This window comes from Scyliorhinus torazame, chromosome 11 (assembly GCF_047496885.1).
Source record: "Scyliorhinus torazame isolate Kashiwa2021f chromosome 11, sScyTor2.1, whole genome shotgun sequence".
Taxonomy (NCBI): domain Eukaryota; kingdom Metazoa; phylum Chordata; class Chondrichthyes; order Carcharhiniformes; family Scyliorhinidae; genus Scyliorhinus; species Scyliorhinus torazame.
In genome coordinates, this window is record NC_092717.1 from 154963045 (window position 1) to 154985592 (window position 22548).

Below are 22548 nucleotides of genomic sequence, written 5' to 3' on the forward strand. Positions count from 1 at the left end.
GGTGGGACATGCAGCCTCTATCGCTGGCGGGCAGGGTGCAAGCAATTAAGATGATGGTCCTCCCGAGGTTCTTATTTGTATTTCAATGTCTCCCTATACTAATCACCAAGACCTTTTCTAATAAAATAGACAGGAGCATCACGAGCTTCGTGTGGGCAGGGAAAGTTCCGAGAGCAAGGAGGGGGTTCCTTCAGCGTAGTAGGGACAGAGGAGGATTGGCACCGAACTTGGGCGATTACTATTGGGCCGCCAATGTGGCAATGATATGTAAATGGAGGGTGAGGGAGCGGCGTGGAAAAGACTGGAGAGAAAGTCCTGTAAAGGGACGAGTTTAGAGGCGCTGGTGACGGCGCCGCTACCGATCTCACCTAAAAAGTTTACCACGAACCCGGTGGTGGTGGCAACATTGAATATCTGGGGACAGTGGAGGCGACAGAGAGGGGTGCGGGGAGCCCTGGTGGGGTCCCCAATCAGGAACAACCATAGGTTCGCCCCAGGAAGAATGGATGGAGGATTTCAGAGCTGGTACCAGTTGGGAATTAGGAGGGTGGGAGATTTATTTTTAGATGGGACTTTTGCGAGCTTGGGAGCATTGGAGGAAAAGTATAAGTTGCCCCAGGGAAATTTCTTGAGATATATGCAGGTGAGGGCATTTACTAGACAACAGGTGAGGGAATTTTGGTTGCTCCCGACACAGGGGATACAGGACAGGGTGCTTTCAGGGGTGTGGGTCGGAGAGGGCAAGGTGTCAGAGATTTACCGAGAGATGAGGGAAGAGGGGGGAGGAGTCGGTGGGCAAACTAAAAGGAAAGTGGGAAGAAGAACTAGGGGAGGAGATAGAGGAGGGTATGTGGGCTGATGCCCTAAGCAGGGTAAATTCCTCTTCCTCGTGCGCTAGGCTTAGCCTGATTCAATTTAAGGTGCTACATAGAGCACACATAACGGGAGCAAGATTGAGCAGGTTCTTTGGAGTGGAGGACAAATGTGGGAGGTGTGGCGGGAGCCCGGCAAACCACGCACATATGTTTTGGGCGTGCCCGGCACTGGAAGGGTATTGGAAGGGAGTGACGGGAGTGATTTCGCGGGTGGTAAAGGCCCGGGTCAAACCAGGCTGGGGGTTAGCTCTATTTGGAGTTGCGGAAGAGCCGGGAGTGCAGGAGGCAAAAGAGGCCGACGTTGTGGCCTTTGCGTCCCTAGTAGCCCGGCGCAGGATCCTACTCATGTGGAAGGAGGCGAAACCCCCCGGACTGGAGGCCTGGGTAAATGATATGGCGGGGTTCATTAAACTGGAGCAGATAAAGTTTGCCCTGAGAGGATCGGCTCAAGGGTTCACCAGGCGGTGGCAGCCATTTCTCGACTACCTAGGGGAACGTTAGAGGGAAGACAGATGACCAGCAGCAGCAACCCAGGGGGAGGGGGAGGGGCGGGTTTAGTTTAGTTTAGGTCAAAGATAAAGGGGTTTTGTTACTTGTGTATTGTTAAAAATTTCTGTATTGTTATTGTTGCGTTTGCTTTGTCAGAGGGGAAAAATTGTTGTTTGGGAAAAAAATTTCAATAAAACATATTTTAAAAAAAAATATAAAGGATGTTTACTCTGATCAATATGGTTTTCTAAATGTCCTACTATTACTTTCTTAATGATGGATTCCAGCATTTTCCCATTGGCGATATCCGGTTAATTGGCCCATTATTTCCTTTTTTTTTTTGTTTTCCTCTTCTTGAATAGGACTTCACATTCATGGTATTCCAATCTGCTGGGCCCTTACCGAATCTAGGCTATTTAGAAGATTGCAACCAATGCATCCAGTATTTCTGCAACTTTTTTAAGACTCTAAGATGTAGGCCATCAGACCCAGGGGATTTGTCAGTCTTTAATCCCTTTAGTTTCCCTTGTATTTTTTCTCTAGCAATAATTGTTTTAAGTTCCTCCCTTTTATCCTTTGATCTACTATTATTGGGATGCTTTTAATGTCTTCTACCACGTAGACCGATACTAAATATTTGTTCAATGCCTCTGCCAATTCCATGTTTTCCATTATTAGTTCTCTAGTCCCATCCTCCTAAAGGGCCAACATGTACTTTAGTTGTTCTCTTCCTTTTTATATATTTCAGAAGCTCTTGCTGTCTATTGTTTATATTTCTTACTAGTTTGCTTTCAATCTTTTTGTTCCCTCTATTTTTTAATTGTCCATTGCTTGTTTCTAAAATGTTCCTGGCCTACAGCTGATGTTTTCAACATTCTGTGTGCCCTTTTCAATTTGATTCCATTTTCATTTCCTCAGCCACAGATGGTTCATCGTCCTCACAGAGTCTTTATTTTTCAAAGGAATATATTTGGGAATTAGGAAATATCTCCTTAAATGACTGCCACCGATTTATCTATCTCATTACTTTTAAATCTATTTCCCAGTCCACTTTAGTCAACTCTGTCTCCATACCTATTGCTTTTAGTTAAGCTTATGGCACTAGTTAGACCCAAGTTTCCCAATCTCAAGCTGAACCTGAAATTAATTATATTATGATCACACTTCCTTAGCGGATCTTACTATGGGCCCACTAATTAATCCTGTCTCATTGCCTGGTCCAACATAGCATATTCACTGTTTGGTTTCAGAATGCATTGTTCTAAGAAACTCACAAATATAAGAAATTGTCGCAAAAATGCAATGAACTTGTCCAGTCAGATTTGTCCATGCATTTTCAAGTCTCCCATGGTTATTGCAGTGCCTTTCTTACAAGTATAGGGCTTACCAGAAAATTGTGCATTCATAGGTGCACTTTTAAGTCCGATATTCTAATGATATGGTATATAGCGCTGAGGACCCGGGTTCGAATCCCGGCCCTGGGTCACAGTCCGTGTGGAGTTTGCGCATTCTCCCCGTGTCTGCGTGGGTTTCATCCCCACAACCCAAAGATGTGCAGGTTAGGTGGATTGGCCACGCTAAATTGCCCCTTAATTGGTGAAAAAAATAAAAATAATTGGGTACTCTAAATTTATAAACAAAAAAAATGATATGGCATATGTAAGAGTGCATTAATAGATTTAGTAAAAAGGGATGAAACTAACACCCTTGTATTTGATTAAAATCACGTGCTAATCATGATCCTAATACCAGCAGATCCTGCCAGCAAGGTTGTTTACTTTTTCGAGGAATAGACAGTTGAAGGTGGAAGATTACAAACAAGCTTTTGGGTGAAGGTTTAATAATAAACCTACATAGATAAGATCAGAATGTTCTGTGTACTGACTAACTGTATAGCAGTCTGTATCTGTGACCTAGTGACCGAGAGTGGTATTTGAATGCTCTCCCTGTGATTGTTGTATAAGAGCCGAGAACTGTATTAGAGTTGAGATTTCTCCCTGTGAAAGCTGTGTTCAAGCTGTGAGAGCTGTATTAGAGGAAGTTGTTACTCCAGAAGTTTCTCTGGGTAATTCCTTCCATATTTGAATCATGGATAAACAATTGTGACCTGTTCCTGGGTCTCCTGTGGTTAGTTGGAAGTCCACCACAAAAGTATCTTTGTAAAATTTGGATGGTACATAATTGATTTGTTTTTGGACATTCCACTCTGATTACAAGCTACAGTAAAGGTGTTTAATATCACTATCAGTTCAATTTTGTGTAGAATTTAGTTGAAAGTTGACATTGAGATGTATCTGCCTTAACTGCATATTTATTTTCTTTTTAGCCCCTCTCTGTTGTCAATGGTAAGGCTCTTGATAAGCCTTTGGTTGTCCAGCTATGTGATGATTGGGGGAATCCTTCTCCTGAACCTATGATTAAAGTTGTCCTGCTAAAAGAAAGTGGCCTAAAGGTAATGAATTTACTGGTGCTATTTTAGCTGTAAATAACATGGTTGGTGCCATGTGGGAGGGGTGTGTGTGGGTGGAAATGTGACCAGTTTCCTGCATGTGAAGGCTAAGAATAGGTTTCCTAAAAGCATGTTTCACAATGCATGCAAGTAGTACTAATAGAAATGTTTACCCTGAGCCCTCGTGATCCAGCCACAAAGTCCAAGAAATGTAGTCCTATTTTTTGTGCATTCCTTTAGTTTGTTCTGTTTTGTGTTTTGGAAATGAAATGACGGCCCTCAAATCAAAACCTTTGACACAGATAAAAAATGGAGTAAGATGCCTTTGACCACCTGACGTTTGCACACTGTTGAGTCCAAAAACAGATGTCCAACCGTTGTTACTTTTGAGTAGTCCTCTGTATATTCTTGATTCAAGTACCAATTTTAAATTAAGAATGGAAACGTTAACACGAAACAAAACCGAAGGATTTATCCTTCTAACAGTCTTTATCTTTAACCATAAATAAGTGGGGGGGAAATTATTTATATTTGACTCCATCCATTTTACATCTTTCATTTTCAATATATTTCTGAATTGTAGCTTTCAAACGAACTTTCCCTTTGAGCTAGGTTAATTGAATAAATGCAGTGATTTCTCAAAAACACCAGGTGGATAAAGTAACTTTAGGGGTGCAATTGGATAATAGCATGATCATCCACCACTCATCAATGTTAAACATGACTTTTTTCTATTCATTCTGTAATCGCTGGCTGGGCAAGCATTTATTGCTCATCATGCCTTCATGGACTGCTGCAGTCCATGTAGTGTCTGTACACCCCCAGTGCTATTAGGGAGGGGAGTTCCAGGATTTTGACCCCTTCCTTCATATTGCTTCACTTCAGAGGCAAGCTGATAAATAAATTAAGGCTTTGGAGGGACACATTATTATCCACGTTTCACTAATTTAAATATGTCCCGAGCTGTTAATTCTAATATGCCTTGTTCTGACTTAGGACTGTTCCACTAACAAGGCTTTGTTATGGCAGTTGTGGCAAAGCCTGCCAAGAGAACATCTTTAAATTAACCAGATGGGGATGTACTGGGTAAAATAACATTGGCAGTAGAGTAAACTGCTACAGACCGTAATACAGTATAAAGCTAATGCTCGGAAAAATATGGTCTAATGTAAGGATAGCCAAAAATGGTTTTGAATGTTAGGAATTAAACATTTGAAGGAAAGGAATATATTAAAAAGAGAAGATGGTGAATATTGTGTGAGATTTTTAGCATTTGCTGAGATATCACTGCTTGTCAATGCAGAAATCCAAAATAGTAGTGAGAATGTAGCTACATGGATACAAAGTTGACTAAAAGAACAGTTGTTTTTTCGACTGGAAAATGTCACCTTTGGTAATCACTAGGTATCAGTATCACTGCCATTGGACCACTCGATGTAGCTTCTTGGACACCCTGAAACAGAAACCTTTAAAAGTTGATAAGTTTTTTTTAAAAAGCAAAAAATGGAATTTTCGGTTTTCTTTTCTGGAATTTAAACATTGTTGGCAAGGCCAGGATTTATTGCCCATTCCTTTGCACACCTGAAAGGTTTGAGGGCAGAAGGCGATTTTCTTACAGGAGCTGCACCTCCCAAGATAAGGATCAGATTAGGCTGAGGAAAGGATGGGCGGGACACGTATTCCATGCGGGGTTGAACTCGAGGCTGCGGGGTGTGGTCATTTTAATGAGTAAACAAATGCAGTTTGTGGGAGCTAGCGAGGTAAGGGACCCAGGAGGGAGATGTACAATAGTGAGTGGAGTGCTGGAGGGGACGCCAGTGGTGCTAGTCAATGTATATGCACCAAATTGGGATGATGTGGGGTTTATTCTGAGTGCTGGGAGTGATCCCGAACCTAGATACGCACAAATTGATTATGGGCGGAGATTTCAATTGTGTAATGGAGCCGATGGTGGACAGATCGTGCCCCAAATCAATGGAAAGGCTGAAGATGTCAAAAGAGCTGGGAGGGTTTATGGAACGAATGGGAATGGTTGACCCGTGGAGGTTTAGGAATCCAGGGAAGGAGTATTCTTCCTTCTGATTGTTTTGTTGGAATTCTTAATTTTCTTGTTTATACATGTTTGGAATAAAATACATTTTTTTTTAAAAAAGAAGAAATGGAATGCTTTAGTTATGAGGGCTTTCTAGAAAATCAGGGCTTCACTCTGAGGTAGATAAATTAAAATCTGATCGATATTTATGGGTTTAATAAGATGAACTCTGGTAAAACTATTTTCATCATCACCACGCCAGTGACTTCAGCATCATAAAGGGAACAAAAGGGGAAGTCAAGAATATGTTTTATAAAAACTTTAAATACTGTAAACAGTGATAGAAAGAGAATCCAAAATAGCTTTGAGAAGGGAAGTGGATAAATGTTTGAATAAGTAAAAGTTAAAGGAGTAGAGTCCTTGCCAGAGTTGGTATTAATTGTGTTGGGCCAAACAACCGCCACCTGTGCTGTCAGATTCTGTGATTGAATTTTGGTATATCGCTCTTCACCAGGGTGCTTGGTAAAGGTGTTTCAGAGCTATCTCTTCCCGTCTAAGTATACTAGTGGTCTAGACATGGCCTTCCACCGTGGAGTATGGGGAGGGAAGAAAGTCATCTGCAAGTCTCTTAAAAGGAGATTACTGTTTTATAGCTCCACTTTCATCAGACTCTTTTCTCACCCACCCTCTTTTGGGGGGGGGATTGGAGACTGAATTTCACCATTGTGTGGAAGCATTTCGTCGAAATCAATTTTTCAGAATGTTATTTTTCTAACCATAGTGCCATATAACAGCAACAATTAATGCCCACAAATCGTAGTGGTACATAACGTGAACTAGCGGGGTTACTTGGATTTCTATGGACCCATGTATTTTAGAAATAAACTGATTTCCTCTTCCTCTAGCTGTCACCAGTACCACAACTGCAGAAAACTGATGAAAATGGAAGGGCAAATTTTGGTTCGTTTCAAATCTTTGCAACAAGGTATGGTTAAATCAAATCCGTTTTCAACAGCTTGTATGTGTCCTCTTGATCATATCAGAAATGACCTCACTATTCCCATTGTAGCCCCAACTGATGAGGCAATCTCTGATCACCTATCTCCACCCATATTTTCCGATATTCTTCCAACTCTCTCTTGTACCTTAAGTTATTCACCAGCACACTTTCAAATTCCTAATTTTAGCTTTCATTTCTTTAGCTATTGATTTCATAAATTAACACCATCTTGACCACTTGATATTTATGACCCTATTAGAAAACTGTCACCTAATCTCTCCCCAGCCTGCCCCCAGGTGTGCTCCTCATATTTATTATTTTAAGCCCAAGGGATATGGATTTTGATTGTCTTTGGCAAGTTTAAACATCCATTACCAGACCTGGCTGGGCTACATTGCTAAACCTGCTCAACATTCTAAGATCATCTAGAAACGCAAAGATTGTCCTTGGCTTATCTTCAAAAACTGTTTTAAAATGTTTTTCTTGGCCTCCTCCACCCTCACCTCCCACAATAAGTGCAAGAAACATGTGGACATTTTTTTCACCTCAAAGTGGGACCATCCATTCAACTGCCACTGTCTCTTTTCTCCCCTCCCTTTCCCATGTCAGTTGGAACAAACTTGCATAAATGTTTCCTGCTGCTGCAGCTCTGAACTCCAGGCCTTCCTCCAGATTCCATTTGAAGTCCTAGAATTCTGACTCCAAACTCAACTTGTCTATGGGATCCACTTCCTGCTCCCCTGATCCGTTCTACCCGATTTGCTGACTGTAGCTGATATATTTAACAGTTCCTTCTCAGGTACCATTCCACCTACTTCAAATCTGTCTGTCCTCTCTTCAAAATGACCTTCTGTCACTGCAAACTACAACCCTATTTCCAAAGTCCTTGAACACATTGTTGTTTCCCGAATCGGTGCCATGTTTGAAACCTCCCATCGGGTTTCTCACCCAGCCACCGTACTGAAACAGCCCATATCAAATTCACTAATTACCTTTGTGACAATGACTGTGATAAACTATCCCTCCTAATCCTTCTTTGCAGTTTTTGTTAAAGTTGGTGACACCATTCGCTTCCTATATCTTTCATCCAGCCAGGTGGAACTGCCCAACTTTGTTCCATTCTTATCTATCAAACTATAGCTAGCGGCTCATCATTCATGGCTTCTTCTCCCATTCCTGCACTCATCTCTGGGATCTCAAAGATATCCTCTACCATTCTGCGATGGTATCATCTGAAAGCACGCCAGGTTCCATATGACCTGTAGCTGAATCTGTCACACTGCTTGTACGACATCGAACATCGTATCATAGAAATTTCCTCAAATTGAAAATTGAAAAGACTCAAACTTTTGATCCCTTCCGCAAATACTACACTGACTTTAAGAACAAAGACAATTACAGCACAGGGACAGATCTTTCGGCCCTCCCAAGTTTGCACCAACCATGCTGCCCATCTGAACTTAAAAAAAACTACCCTTCCGGGACCACATCGCTCTATTTCCATCCTATTATCGCATCTGCTTCCACTACCTCCCCCGGCAGCGGGTTCCAGGCTCCCATTGCCCTCTGTGTAAACAATACTTGCCTCGTACATTTCCATTAAACCTTGCCCATCGCACCGTAAGCCTCTGCCCCCCAGTAATTGACTCTTCCACCCTGGAAAAAGCTTCTGACTATCCACTCTGTCCATGCCCCACATAATCTTGTAGACTTTTATCAGGTCGTCCCTCAATCTCCTTCGTTCCAGTGAGAACAAACTAAGCTTCTCCAACTTCTCCTCATAGCTAATGCCCTCCATACCAGGCAACATCCTGGTAAATCTTTGCTGTACCCTCTCCAAAACCTTCACATCCTTCTGGTAGTGTGGCAACCAGAATTGAACACTATATTCTTAACTAAGGTTCCATAAAGCTGCAATATGACCTGCCAATATTTAAACTCAATGCCCCGCCCGATGAAGGCAAGCATGCCATCTGCCTTCTTGACTACCTTCTCCACCTGCGTTGCCACTTTGAGTGACTTGTGTAGCTGTTCACCCAGATCCCTCTGCCTATCAATACTCTTAAGGGTTCTGCGATTTACTGTGTTTCCCATCTGTATTAGACCGCCCAAATGCATTACCTCACATTTGTCCGGATTAAACTCCATCTGCCATCTCTCGGCCCAAGTCTCCAACTGATAGGGGGCTCAGTGGTTAGCACTGCTCCCTAGGGCGCTGAGGACCCAGGTTCGAATCGCAGCCCTGGGTCACTGCCCGTGTGGAGTTGGTAAATTCTCCCTGTGTCTGCGTGGGTTTCACTCTCTCAACCCAAAGATATGCAGGGTGGGTGGATTGGCTATGCTAAATTGCCCCTTAATTGGAAAAAAATAATTGGGTACACAAAAGAACTGACTCAGGACGCAAACATTAAGTTATTTAAAAAAAAAAGTCTCCAACTGATCTTTATCCTGCTGAATCCTCTGACGGTCCTCATGCTGTCCGCAATTCCACCAACCTTTGTGTCGTCCGCAAACTTACTATATATATATATATTACAAATAACAAGGGTCCCAGCACTGGTCCCTAAGGAACACCACTAGTCAGCCCTCCATTCAGAAACGTACCCTTCCACTGCTACCCTCTGTCTTTTATGACCGATCAGGTTCTGTATCCATCTTGCCAGCTCACCTCTGATCCTGTGCAACTTCCCCTTCTGTACCAGTCTGCCATGAGGGATCTTGTCGAAGGCCTTACTTTAGTTTGCATTACTGGCAACTGTCTGAAGCTGAATGAGACCGGTTCCAGTTGGTGTAATGTAAAAGCACCTTTCAAAGCAGATTGTGTTCTTAAGTTATTGTGCTTGTAGTTAGGCTGTACCTAGCACTGGCATCCTGTAAAATCTGTGATGTCCAATGTATCAAGGTTACTGCAGATTTTAACATTTGACGGTGATTTCTTGAATCATAAGTGTGTTACAATATCATCCATATTCTAAGAATGCCTATCAGTTTAATGTGGGATTCTGTCTGTTAACTCAAAATTCTTCAATGAATATTGCACTAAAAACAAGTTATGCTAGGTGTCAAAAGGAAATTACCCAGCAGTTCTCTTTTAATTTTTTTGAAGTTACTGCCCTTAAAAGAATACCTTTGGAGTAGTGAATATTTGAGGGGAGAAAACATTCGCCCACTATTTGCCAAATATTTGTAGAACTGCAACATTGTCCTATTAGCTTTCATACTAATATTTACATAAAATGATCATAGTAATATGTCTGCTATTTTCTTATTTTCCCATATAATCTTTCCTCTCTTTGCCTGTAAGTGATCTTTGTTTATCCTTGCTAACCTCTTATCTTGTAGATACCTATAGAAGCATTTGCAGTCTTATGTTATTTGCTAGTTTGGCCTCATTCGGTGTTCGATCACAGCACGGTGGCAGAATGGGTAGCACTGCTGCCTCATAGTGCCAGGGACTCAGGTTCAATTCTGGCCTTGGGAGCCCCAGGGAGATACTCAGGGAGTCTGGTAGTAATAGCTTCGTTGAGAATTTGGAGGCAGTTTCACCAGCACTTTGGGTTGGGGGCAGGGTCAGGGGAAATGCCGATTCGAGGGAACCATAGATTTGAGCCAGGGAAGTGGGATGGAAATTTTCAGAGATGGGAGGAGAAAGGAATTAGGACATTCAAAGATTTGTTTCTTGGGGGGTCAGTTGCAGGATTGAAGGAGCTGGGGGCGAAGTTTGGTATGGGCTGGAGCAGGAGGAAATATTTAGATATATGCAGGTTTGAGACTTTGCCAGAAAGGAGATACAGAGCTTCCCAGTAGAGCCGGCTTCCACATTGCTGAAGGAGGTGCTGACGACGGGGGGACTGGAGAAGGGGGTAAAATCAGCGGTTTAAGTGGCTATTTTCGAAGAGGGGAAGGCACCGCTGGAAGGGATCAAGGCAAAGTGGGAGGAAGAGTTGGGAGAGTGTATGGAGGAGGGGTTCTGGTGTGAGGTGCTCTGGAGGGTGAACGCCTCCACCTCGTGGGTGAGGTTGGGGCTGATACAGCTGAAGCTGGTATATAAAGCACACCTTACAAGGGTGAGGATGAGCCAGCTCTTCGAGGGGGTAGAAAATGTGTGAACGTTGCGCGGGGGGGGCCCTGCAAACCACGTTCATATGTTTTGGTCCTGTCCAAAGCTGGAGGATTACTGGAAGGAGATTTTTAGGGTAATCTCTAAAGTGGTGCACATGAAACTGGACCAGGGCCCTCGGGAGGCCATATTCGGGGTGTTGGATCACCCAGGGTTGGAAACGGGCGCGGAGGCAGATGTTGTAGCCTTCGCCTCGTTGACCGCCCGAAGGCGGATCCTGTTAGGGTGGAGATCAATCTCTCCACCTTGTGCATGACAGGGGGGACCTGCTGGAATTCTTGACTCTTGAGAAGGTCAAATTTGAACTGCGGGGAAGGATGGAGGGGTTCTACAATTCATGGGCGTTATTCATTACGCACTTTCAAGAATTGGATTCCATCGAACACTAACATTTGGGGGGGGTTTGCTGGGAGGGTTGGGAGAGGGGGACTGTATGTGTTAATGGTGACTGGGTGATTCCTGATTCCTTTTTGTCATTTGTTTATGTTAACATGCAGGCTAATGTTTGGGAGTTTGGTCGGAGGATTGTTGTCGTGATATGGGGATTGGCATTGCATTAGTTACTGATTGTTGTTTATTGTTGGGTGTAAATTGGCGAGAAAATGTGAAAAAGGAGGAGAATAAAAATATTTTAAAATGTTTATAAAATTCTGTTCTTGGGTGACTGGAGTTTGTATGTTCTCCCCGTGTCTGTGGGTTTCTTCCGGGTACTCCTGTTTCCTCCCGCAGTCCAAAGATGTGTGGGTTAGGTGGATTGGTCATGCTAAATTTCCTCAATGTCCAGGGATATGTAGGTTAGGTTAAGGGGTTATTGGGATAAGGTGGGTGAGTGGGCTTGGGTGGAGTGCTCTTTGAGAGGGTCAGTGCACAGACTCAATGGACCTAATGACATCCTTCTGTACTGTAGGGATTCTGTGAATTCTTGGCCATCCTTCCAATCCTCAGGTCTGCTACTCTTAGCAGCATTAAAAGCCTTTTCATTTTGTTGTAGACTATCTTTAACTTCTGGTTGGACTTTTGAGGATTTTTATTCCTTAAGGGAATGTACAGTTATGAATTATGAATATTTTGTTCAATGCTTGACATTGCTTGCCCACTGCTTATTGCTTAGATTTTAATCCAGTTTTCCAATCAACCATAGTTATCCCTCTCCCTATCAGTAATGGAACATAGAACATTACAGCGCAGTACAGGCCCTTCGGCCCTCGATGTTGCGCCGACCTGTGAAACCACTCTCAAGCCCATCTACACTATTCCCTTATCGTCCATATGTCTATCCAATGACCATTTGAATGCCCTTCGTGTTGGCAAGTCCACTACTGTTGCAGGCAGGGCATTCCACGCCCTTACTACTCTTTGAGTAAAGAACCTACCTCTGACATCTGTCCTATATCTATCTCCCCTCAATTTAAAGGTATGTCCCCCTCATGCTAGACATCACCATCGAGGAAAAAGGCTCTCACTGTCCACCCTATCCAATCCTCTGATCATCTTGTGTGCCTCGATTAAGTCACCTCTTAACCTTCTTCTCTCTAACAAAAACAGCCTCAAGTCCCTCAGACTTTCCTCATAAGATCTTCCCTCCATACCAGGCAACATTCTGGTAAATCCCTTCTGCATCGTTTTGAATGCTTCCACATCCTTCCTATAATGCGGCGACCAGAATTGCACTCAATACTCCAAATGCGGCCGCACATGCTTCCGCACTGTCCACAACTCCACCGACTTTAGTGTCATCTGCAAATTTATTCACCCATCCTTCTACGCCCTCCTCCAGGTCATTTATAAAAATGACAAACAGCAGTGGCCCCAAAACAGATCCTTGTGGTACACCACTAGTAACTGGATTCCAGTCTGAACACTTCCCATCAACCACCACCCTTTGTCTTCTTCCAGCTAGCCAATTTCTGATCCAAACTGCTAAATCTCCCTGAATCCCATGCTTCCAGATTTTCTGCAGTAGCCTACCGTGGTGAACCTTATCAAACGCTTTACTGAAATCCATATACACCACATCAACTGCTTTACCCTCATCCACCTGTTTGGTCACCTTCTCAAAGAACTCAATAAGGTTTGTGAGGCACGACCTACCCTTCACGAAACCGTGTTGACTATGTCTAATCAAATTATTCCTTTCCAGATGATTATACACCCTATCTCTTATAAACCTTTCCAAGATTTTGCCCACAACAGAAGTAAGGCTCACTGGTCTATAGTTACCGGGTTGTCTCTACTCCCCTTCTTGAACAAGGGGACAACATTTGCTATCCTCCAGTCTTCTAGCACTATTCCTGTTGACAAAGATGACTTAAAGATCAAAGCCAAAGGCTCAGCAATCTCCTCCCTAGCTTCCCAGAGAATCCTAGGATAAATCCCATCCGGCCCAGGGGACTTATCTATTTTCACCCTTTCCAGAATTGTTAACTCCTCCTCCTTATGAACCTCAAGCCCTTCTAGTCTAGTAGCCTGAATCTCAGTATTCTCCTCGACAACATTGTCTTTTTCCTGTGTGAATACTGACGAAAAATATTCATTTAGCACCTCTCCTATCTCCTCGGACTCCAAGCACAACTTCCCACTACTGTCCTTGACTGGCCCTACTCTTACCCTAGTCATTCTTTTATTCCTGACATATCTATAGAAAGCTTTAGGGTTATCCTTGATCCCACCTGTCAAAGACTTCTCATGTCCCTTCCTGGCTCTTCTTAGCTCTCTCTTTAGGTCCTTCCTAGCTAACTTGCAACTCGAGCGCCCTTACTGAACCTTCAAGTCTCATCTTTACATAAGCCTCCTTCTTCCTCTTGACAAGTGTTTCGACTGCCTTAGTAAACCACGGTTCCCTTGCTCGACCACTTCCTCCCTGCCTGACAGGTGCATACTTATCAAGGACACGCAGTAGCTGTTCCTTGAACGAGCTCCACATTTCCATTGTGCCCATCCCCTGCAGTTTTCCTCTCCATCTGATGCATCCTAAGTCTTGCCTCATTGCATCATAATTGCCTTTCCCCCAGATATAACTCTTGCCCTGCGGTATATACCTATCCCTTTCCATCACTAAAGTAAACGTAATCGAATTGTGGTCACTATCACCAAAGTGCTCACCTACCTCCAAATCTTACACCTGTCCCGGTTCATTACCCAGTACCAAATCCGATACTGCCTCGCCTCTCGTTGGCCTATCTACATACTGTGTCAGGAAACCCTCCACACACTGGACAAAAACGGACCCATCTAAAGTACTCTAACAATAGCGTTTCCAGTCAATATTTGGAAAGTGAAAGTCCCCCATAACAACTACCCTGTTGCTTTCGCTCCTATCCAGAATCATCTTTGCAATCCTTTCCTCTACATCTCTGGAACTTTTCAGAGGCCTATAGAAAACCCCTAACAGGGTGAGCTCTCCTTTCCTGTTTCTAACTTCAGCCCATACTACCTCAATCGACGAGTCCTCCTCAAACATCCTTTCTGCCACCGTAATACTGTCCTTGACTAACAATGCCACCCCTCCCCCTCTTTTACCACCTTCCCTGAGCTTACTGAAATATCTAAACCCCGGCACCTGCAACAACCATTCCTGTCCCTCCTCTATCCATGCCTCCGAAATGGCCACAACATCGAAGTCCCAGGTACCAAGTTCATCCACCTTATTCCGGATGCTCCTGGCATTGAAGAAGACACACTTTAAACCACCTTCCTGCCTGCCGGTACATTCCTGCAACTTTAAAACCTTACTCATGACCTCACTACTCTCAACCTCTTGTATACTGGAGCTACAATTCAGGTTCCCAAGCCCCTGCTGAACTAGTTTAAACCCTCCTGAAGAGCATTAGCAAATTTCCCCCACAGGATATTGGTACCCCTCTGGTCCAGGTGTAGACCATCCCGTTTGTAGAGGTCCCACCGACCCCAGAATGAGCCCCAATTGTCCAGAAATCTGAAACCCTCCCTCCTGCACCATCCCTGTAGCCACGCGTTCAACTCCTCTCTTTCCCTATTCCTCGTCTCGCTATCACGTGGCACGGGTAACAACCCAGAGATAATAACTCTGTCCCAGATCTAAGTTTCCACCCTAGCTCCATGAATTCCTGCCTTACATCCCTATCCCTTTTCCTACCTATGTTGTTGGTACCTATGTGGACCACGACTTGGGGCTGCTACCCTGGCACCTGGGATGCAACACAGCAACCGTGAGTCTCTCTCGTTCCCACAGAATCTCCTATCTATCCCCCTAACTATGGAGTCTCCAATGACTAATGCTCTACTTCTCTCCCCCCTTCCCTTCTGAGCAATAGGGACAGACTCTGTGCCAGAGACCTGTACCCCATAGCTTATCCCTGGTAGGTCTCTTTCTCCCCCCCCCCCCCCCCCCCCCAACAGTATCCAAAGCGGTATACTTGTTACTAAGGGGAACGACCACAGGGGATCCCTGTAATGACTGCTTCCTCCCAGCCCCTCTCACCGTCACCCATCTATCTTTATTCTTCGGAGTAACTACATCCCTGAAGCTTCTATCTATGACCACCTCTGCCTCCCGAATGATCCGAAGTTCATCCAGCTCCAGCTCCAGTTCCCTAACGCGGTTTCTGAGAAGCTGGAGATGGGTGCACTTCCCACAGATGAAATCAGCAGGGACACTGTCGGCGTCCCTCACCTCAAACATTCTGCAGGAGGAACATTGCACTCCCTTCCCTGCCATCCCCTCTAGATAAAAAAAAAAGAAAAAGAAAGAAAGAGCTTACCGATTATTCACTCCCCTTCTCAGCAAGCACTCACTCAGCAACCTCTGCGCCCTGCACGATAACACCTGAGGGAAAATAAAAGAAAAACTACTTACCAGTCACCAGCCAATCCCTTACCTGAAGGTTGTGGCGTCACGGTTCAACTTCTTTCTACTTCTACCTGACCTCGAGCCTTCCTCTTGATCTTTACAGCGGTTGTTTTTTTTTTGGTTAGAGGAGGGGGTAGGGAGGGAAACACTGAAGAAGTGTTTCAGGTTTAAGTGTCGCTTGACAACAGCTCCTTCACAAAACACCTTCAAGTTAGGGTGACCACAACGGAGGTATGCAAATTTCCCTTGCAACAGCCAATCAGCAGCTCTGCTCTACTGCCCTCTGCTGGATAATAATAAAGGTAAAGTCGCCATAGTGCCAGATGCCCATAGGCTTTCCCCTTTGAGGGAGAGAGCTGACTCGTGGTAATTTAACCTGAGGAACACCACACCTCGGGCGAGGGGCAAGAGTGAGAAGGCGTGCCTCATCCGTTATTGAACCCACGCTGCTGGCCTCGCTCTGCATCACGAACCAGCTGTCTAGCCAAGTGAGCCAAACCAGGAATTGTCAAACTCGGGGGCACGATCCGCGCGGGTGGGTCGCGGGCGGGTGTCGGGAGGGACACGGAGCCGTCCGTCGCGGCGCTCCAGATTGCGCAAATCCGCGCGCAGCAGCAGCCGGCTTTTAATAATGCCGGCTGCGAGCGGCCTTCAAAATGGCCAGGAACAGATAAAAAAAATTTTGGCCGCTCTGCGTATGCGTGCCCGATCATTGGTGCGCATGCGCAAAGCTATGCGCATGCATACCAATGATCTGGACGAATGCGCAGTGCAGACGCATTTTTTTTTTTTAATATGGTCGCAGCCTTTTTTTTCGAGTTCGGGCGGGCAAAGGGACCCAAAACCATTTTCTCCATTTTTGTCAGCAACAAACAAGGTAAGAGAAAATGGTGGGTCGCGAAGGTCAGCCGGCCTGGGTCGCGAAGGTCGGCCCACGTGGGTCACGAAGGTCGGCAGGCGTGGATCGTGAAGGTTGGTCGGTTGGTAAAAATGGGTCCCCCCCAAAAAAAGTTTGAAAAACACTGAGCTAAACCAACCCCCAATATGCAGTTCTTGTCTGTCCAGACAATTGTATTGGCCACTTCAGGGGGTGTATCTTAGTGGATTTATTTGGCGGACCATACCTGGGTACATTCAGTTCCTGAGTGTTACAATAAAGTTTTAAAATACCTAATTAGCAAACTGTCTATCCACATGTAGAATAACAGATTTTTGCTGAACAAGCTTACCAAACTTGGAACACTCCGCAAGAATTGGAGCGGGGCGGGGTGGGGGGGGGGGGGGGGGGCTGCAGGGAATTATTGGAGTTATGAAATGGGAATAGGATGGCACAGGAAGAGGGGCTGGAATGGACATGATATGAAAAGGATGAAAGGAAAGTGATAGATATAGCTCGAGAAGAATGGCATAAAAAGGATGGAATGGCATGGGGTGGAGATTCAAAGAAGTACTGTTACAATAAAATTTTTAATTTTACCACCAATGATTTGCAGAAAGGAAGGTAAGGGGAGTTCAACATCAAAGTTACCCTGACTGGAGGGATTGGGGTTGAGTGGGCAAAAGGTGGGTGGGGTGCATGGGATTTTATGATGGAGGTGGATGGAATGGCATGGGATTTAAAGATTCTGATTGAAAAGCAATATTTTGTAGATCTCTGGTATCTACATATTTTGCTTTGTTCAAATTTAACACCAACATTTTGGACTTGGCCAACTCACTATTAGATTCCAATGATCAGTGTACCCTGGACGCTCCTTTACCGGAAAGTCCTTAATGAGCCCAGTCTCATTGAACAATGCCATATCCCAAACAGCCTGTATCAGCCTTCGCTCAGTTGCAGGCACAATTGCTTGCGAGTTGGAATGTTGTGGGTTCAAACTCCACTCCACAAAAATCAAGCCTGACACTCGGGTATAGTACCGAGGGAATGCTGCACTGTTGAAGTTGCTGTCTTTAAGATGAAAGGCCTGTCTCACCGTCAATCTTGGTTTTTTTTGTCATGTTGATTTTTCTGGTCACGGCCACTATGCCTTTTGTGGGAGCTAGCTGTACATAATAGACTGTGTATTTTCTTCATTTCTTCAAAAATATCTTATTTGTTTGAAAGCATGATTGGCATTCTGAGGTCTTGGAATGGTTCCATATAAATGCAAGTAATTTTATCTTTCAATTTACATGGTTCCTTGACAGGCTGACATAAAAAACTATCTTGAATGCATTTCATAATTGGTCCTGTGGATGGTTACTGTAAATTTGGTTTGCCCAGTCTGTGAAGTTTGCTGTATTACCTATGTAACATGTGCATCAGGGGAGGCGGTGGCATAGTGGTTTTGTCACTGGATTTGTAATCCAATGCTCTAGGAACTTGGGTTCGAATCCACCATGGTGAGCGTGACATTTGAATTTGCTGAAAATAGGAATTAGAAAGACAAATTATGACCATGAAATCGTTATCAACTGTCGTAAAAGCTCATCTGGTTCACTAATGTCCTTTCGATCAAACTCATTTATTTCTATGAGCTTTTCATCTATTTTTGTTATGAATGCTTCGTCAAATTTAGATGTAATATTCTTTAGCTTTATAATTTTTTCTTGTTTTTTTTCTTTTACATCACCGCAGTCACTAAAGCCCTTTGCCTTTGTTAAACCCCCTCTTCTTTCCTGATACACTGCCTATTTTTACACAGCTCAGTACCTTGCTCAATAATCTTGACTTTTCTCTTGCTGCTTTTGAACTTGCTGGTAGCTGAATCTTCCTGCCTGAATCCTAATTATTTGTTCCTCCAGGACACTGCTTCCAGCCAAGTTTTAGTAGATCCTGCCTCAACAGGACAGTACCTTCATTTTGCAAAATTGGTGCCAATGCCATTTCCCCATGAATAAAACATCATGTCTCCTAAAACACTCTTTTAACTACACGTTTAATCTGCTAACCTGTTCTCCCTATGCCAATTTACAGTTTCCAGGGTTTATTACACGAGATTCTGCATTTCAATTTGGACCCTAACTTCAAGCTGTTTCATGAAGACACAATTCCCTGTTCCACCTATAATATTGGTTACGGTGTGGACCAATGCAATTGGATCTACCATCTCCCACTCAATTCTTCTCCAATTGTGAGATTATGTCCTTAATCCTGGCACCTTTTAGGCAGTCAAATGGCATGTTTAATATAAGGATCGCGCATAGAAATGGGATCCAGTGCTGCCCACATTGTGATGTAAAGGAACACATGGCCGGAGTCTAGAGGGTAGTCTTATGCTGGACAGACATGTGTAAAAGCAAGTATGATGATGGCTCATAGTTTAGACTTGATACATATATATGTGCATGATTCTGAGGAGTTTTAACACCTCCTGTTAAACTATACCAGAGTCCGAACCCCTTTGTGAGACCTACCAATCTACACCCATTTGCAACAGCATGGTTGACCTTTAATGCAAGATGATTGTCATACAAGGTTAAGAAATCTTGCTGAAATTGCACAGGAATTTGGTGAAACCACGCTAGGGGTTTTGGACTCCATACAGTGTTAACGGAAGGGTATATTTGCCTTCTAGATGGGTGCAGAGTAGATTCACTACATTGGTGATGATCTGGTTGTCCTATAATGAGAGGCTGAGTACATTGAGCCTGTACTCTCTGGAGTTTAGAAGAATAAGAAGTGGTCTCATTGAAACATGCAAGCTTCTGATGGAGTTTGAAATGGTAGATACTGTGTAGTTGTTTCTCCTGGCTGGGGAATCTAAAGGGGCCAACCATTTGGGATGGTGAGGTGAAATGTCTTCATTCATAGGGTCGAGAATCTGGATTACCAGTCCAGTGACATTACCACTATGCTGCCATCTCATATTTAATCAAATTGTGTATTTTGTCCTGAAAATGTCCAAAATTCACTTGTGTTATGATCCCCACAGAGACGGTAAATATTAAGACATTTACTATCACAATGAAGTAAAATCAACATGCACTAAACATTGTTCAGTAGGCAACTAATATGCAAAACTACAGACTGATGGACTCCATGGCATATTTTATTTTTATAATGTATTCTCTGCAGATTGCAGTCTTTTTTTATTTTTATTTTCTAAAATAAATTTAGAGTATCCAATTCATTTTTTTCCGATTATGGGACAATTTAGCATGGCCAACCCACTTAGCCTGCACATCTGGGTTGTGGGGGCGAAACCCACGCAAACACGGGGAGAATGTGCAAACTCCACACGGACAGAATGTGCAAACTCCACACGGACAGTGACCCAGAGCCGGGATCGAACCTGGGACCTCGGCTCCGTGAGGCAACAAGGCTAACCCAATGCGCCACCGTGCTGCCCCAGATTGCAGTCTTTACAAGAAACAGTCCAAAGTTGCTTCAAGCTTCCAAAAGGTTTATTTCTCCATGTTATTGAGGCATATCATTCAGCCACCATTCTAGTTATTTTCCCTCAGTCTTCTGCAAATTCCTAAACAGACCTGCAGCAGCCCGACTCTCTCTATTGATCTTTCTCCACCTACACCAGGGCAAATCTTTCAGGATTCTTAAGTGTCCACGGGTTCTGTGTCTTCGGCCAGGAAGTGTCCTCTCACCCACATTCTATTTTGTAGCTAACATTAAGTCTGCAATAGCAAAAACACCAGCCTCTCCCTTTGTGTTTAGGTGTTAAATCAGGTATTCAACCTGGGCAACGAAACACATGTCTCTCTTTATTTGCTTGAAATTAAGGAGACAGTTGAAAGCATAATCATCTTAACAAACTTTACATTCATAACACTTGTCAAATTTATTTTGACAATTGAGTGAGTTCCATCACATGTGTAATTAATTTAATGGGTGCTGCTTACATGATTTTTCTGAATGGGGAGGGACTTAATGTCAATCTTTTATAGCTGCAAAGGTGATCATTGTAGTAGAAAATTAATGCGAGTATTTTACTTGGGTAGATAGTGAGGGATTCAGCAGTGATAATGTCATTGAATGGCAAGGTTACATTCGCTATTCTTGGAGATGATCAGTACCATGCACTTGTGTGCATGATTATTTGCCACTTGCCAGTCCAAGCCTTAATGTTGTCTAGGTCTTGCTGCATTTGGATATGGACTGCTTCAGTGTCTGAGGAGTCACGAATGGTACTGAACATTGGGCAATCATCAGTGGAAATCCGCAGTTCTGATCCCTTAGCATAGTGGTTAGCACTATGGCTTCACAGCTCCAGGTTCGATTCTCGGCTTGGGTCACTGTCTGTGTGGAGTCTGTACGTTCTCCCTGTGTCTGCGTGGGTTTTCTCCGGTTTCCTCCCACAAGTCCCGAAAGACGAGCTGTTAGGTGAATTGGATATCCTGAATTCTTCCTCTGTGTACCCGTACAGACGCCAGAATGTAGCGACTAGGGGATTTGCACAGTAACTTCATTACAGTGTTAATGTGAGCCTACTTGTGACAATGAAGATTATTATTATTACCTTTTTAACGACAATTGGGGATGGGTAATAAAGCTGGCAAAGCTCAAATCCCTTGAATGGATTGCAAAAGAATAGTTCATTGCTAAATGTGCCAGCTTACACATGAGACAGTAAACCAATGCTCAGCCTGTGCACTCTGGTGTAATCCCATGGCCCTATTTGAAGAAAAGCAGGCTGGTTTTTGTGTCTTGGATAAATATCTTTCAACCAACTGCATGAAAAAAAGCACATTATCTGGTCACGTATTTAATTGCTGTGTTGCGCACCTTGCTGTGAACAAATTGCTACGTTTCCACAGATTGCAACTGTACCTAATTGCCAGTAAAACACTAAGGGATGTCCTGAGGTCATTAAAGGAGCAATAAAACTTCAACTTTTTTTTCTTTAACAAACCTTGTTGAGGGTTCTAGTCCATGCTACTAAGAGTAACTGCAAATTCCTTTATATGGACATTGAGGAAAGGTCAGAATAATGGCGGAACGGTAGCATTGTGGATAGCACAATTGCTTCACAGCTCCAGGGTCCCAGGTTCGATTCCGGTTTGGGTCACTGTCTGTGCGGAGTCTGCACATCCTCCCAGTGTGTGCGTGGGTTTCCTCCGGGTGCTCCGGTTTCCTCCCACAGTCCAAAGATGTGCAGGTTAGGTGGATTGGCCATGATAAATTGCCCTTAATGTCCAAAGTTGCCCTTAGTGTTGGGTGGGGTTACTGGGTTATGGGGATAGGATGGAGGTGTTGACCTTGGATAGGGTGCTCTTTATAAGAGCCGGTGCAGACTCGATGGGCCGAATGGCCTCCTTCTGCACTGTAAATTCTATGAAACACAGTCTTGCAAGAAAGCTACGTTATTATGTATGCCGTATGTAAGGTGCACACTTCCTTCTCTACAGTTGTGAAATTCCATTGGCAGTGGCCTGAGAGCAAATTATTTGTCTCACTTGTGCAGATAACAGCACATTGCTTTGAAGACAAAGGGACAGAGGAAATCAATGTGTTGAATTTCTGGTTAGAAAGAACAAATGGTAATTTTTAACAAATATCATACTGCTACTTCAGATTCTGCTTGCAAAGCTTGCATTAAAAAATACATAGTAAATAGAAGGGGAGGAGGCCATTCGGCCCTTCGAACCTGCTCCGCCACTCATTATGATCATGGTTGATCATCAAATTCAATACCTTGATCCCTTTAGCCCCAAGAGCTATATCTAATTCCTCCTTGAATCTCTCAACATTTTGGCAACAACTACTTTCTGTGGTAATGAATTCCACGGATTCACCACTCTGGGTGAAAACATTT

At 43.7% G+C, this 22548-nt stretch overlaps 1 protein-coding gene across 1 annotated transcript in view; it reads left to right on the forward strand.

The window, feature by feature from the left end:
- smchd1 (structural maintenance of chromosomes flexible hinge domain containing 1) overlaps window positions 1-22548 on the forward strand; it is a 250877-nt gene that overhangs the window by 130272 nt on the left and 98057 nt on the right. The window contains exons 30-31 of the mRNA XM_072467902.1: window positions 3691-3816; window positions 6751-6830. Coding sequence (XP_072324003.1) covers window positions 3691-3816; window positions 6751-6830 — 206 coding nt within the window. The remainder of the gene's footprint in view (window positions 1-3690; window positions 3817-6750; window positions 6831-22548) is intronic.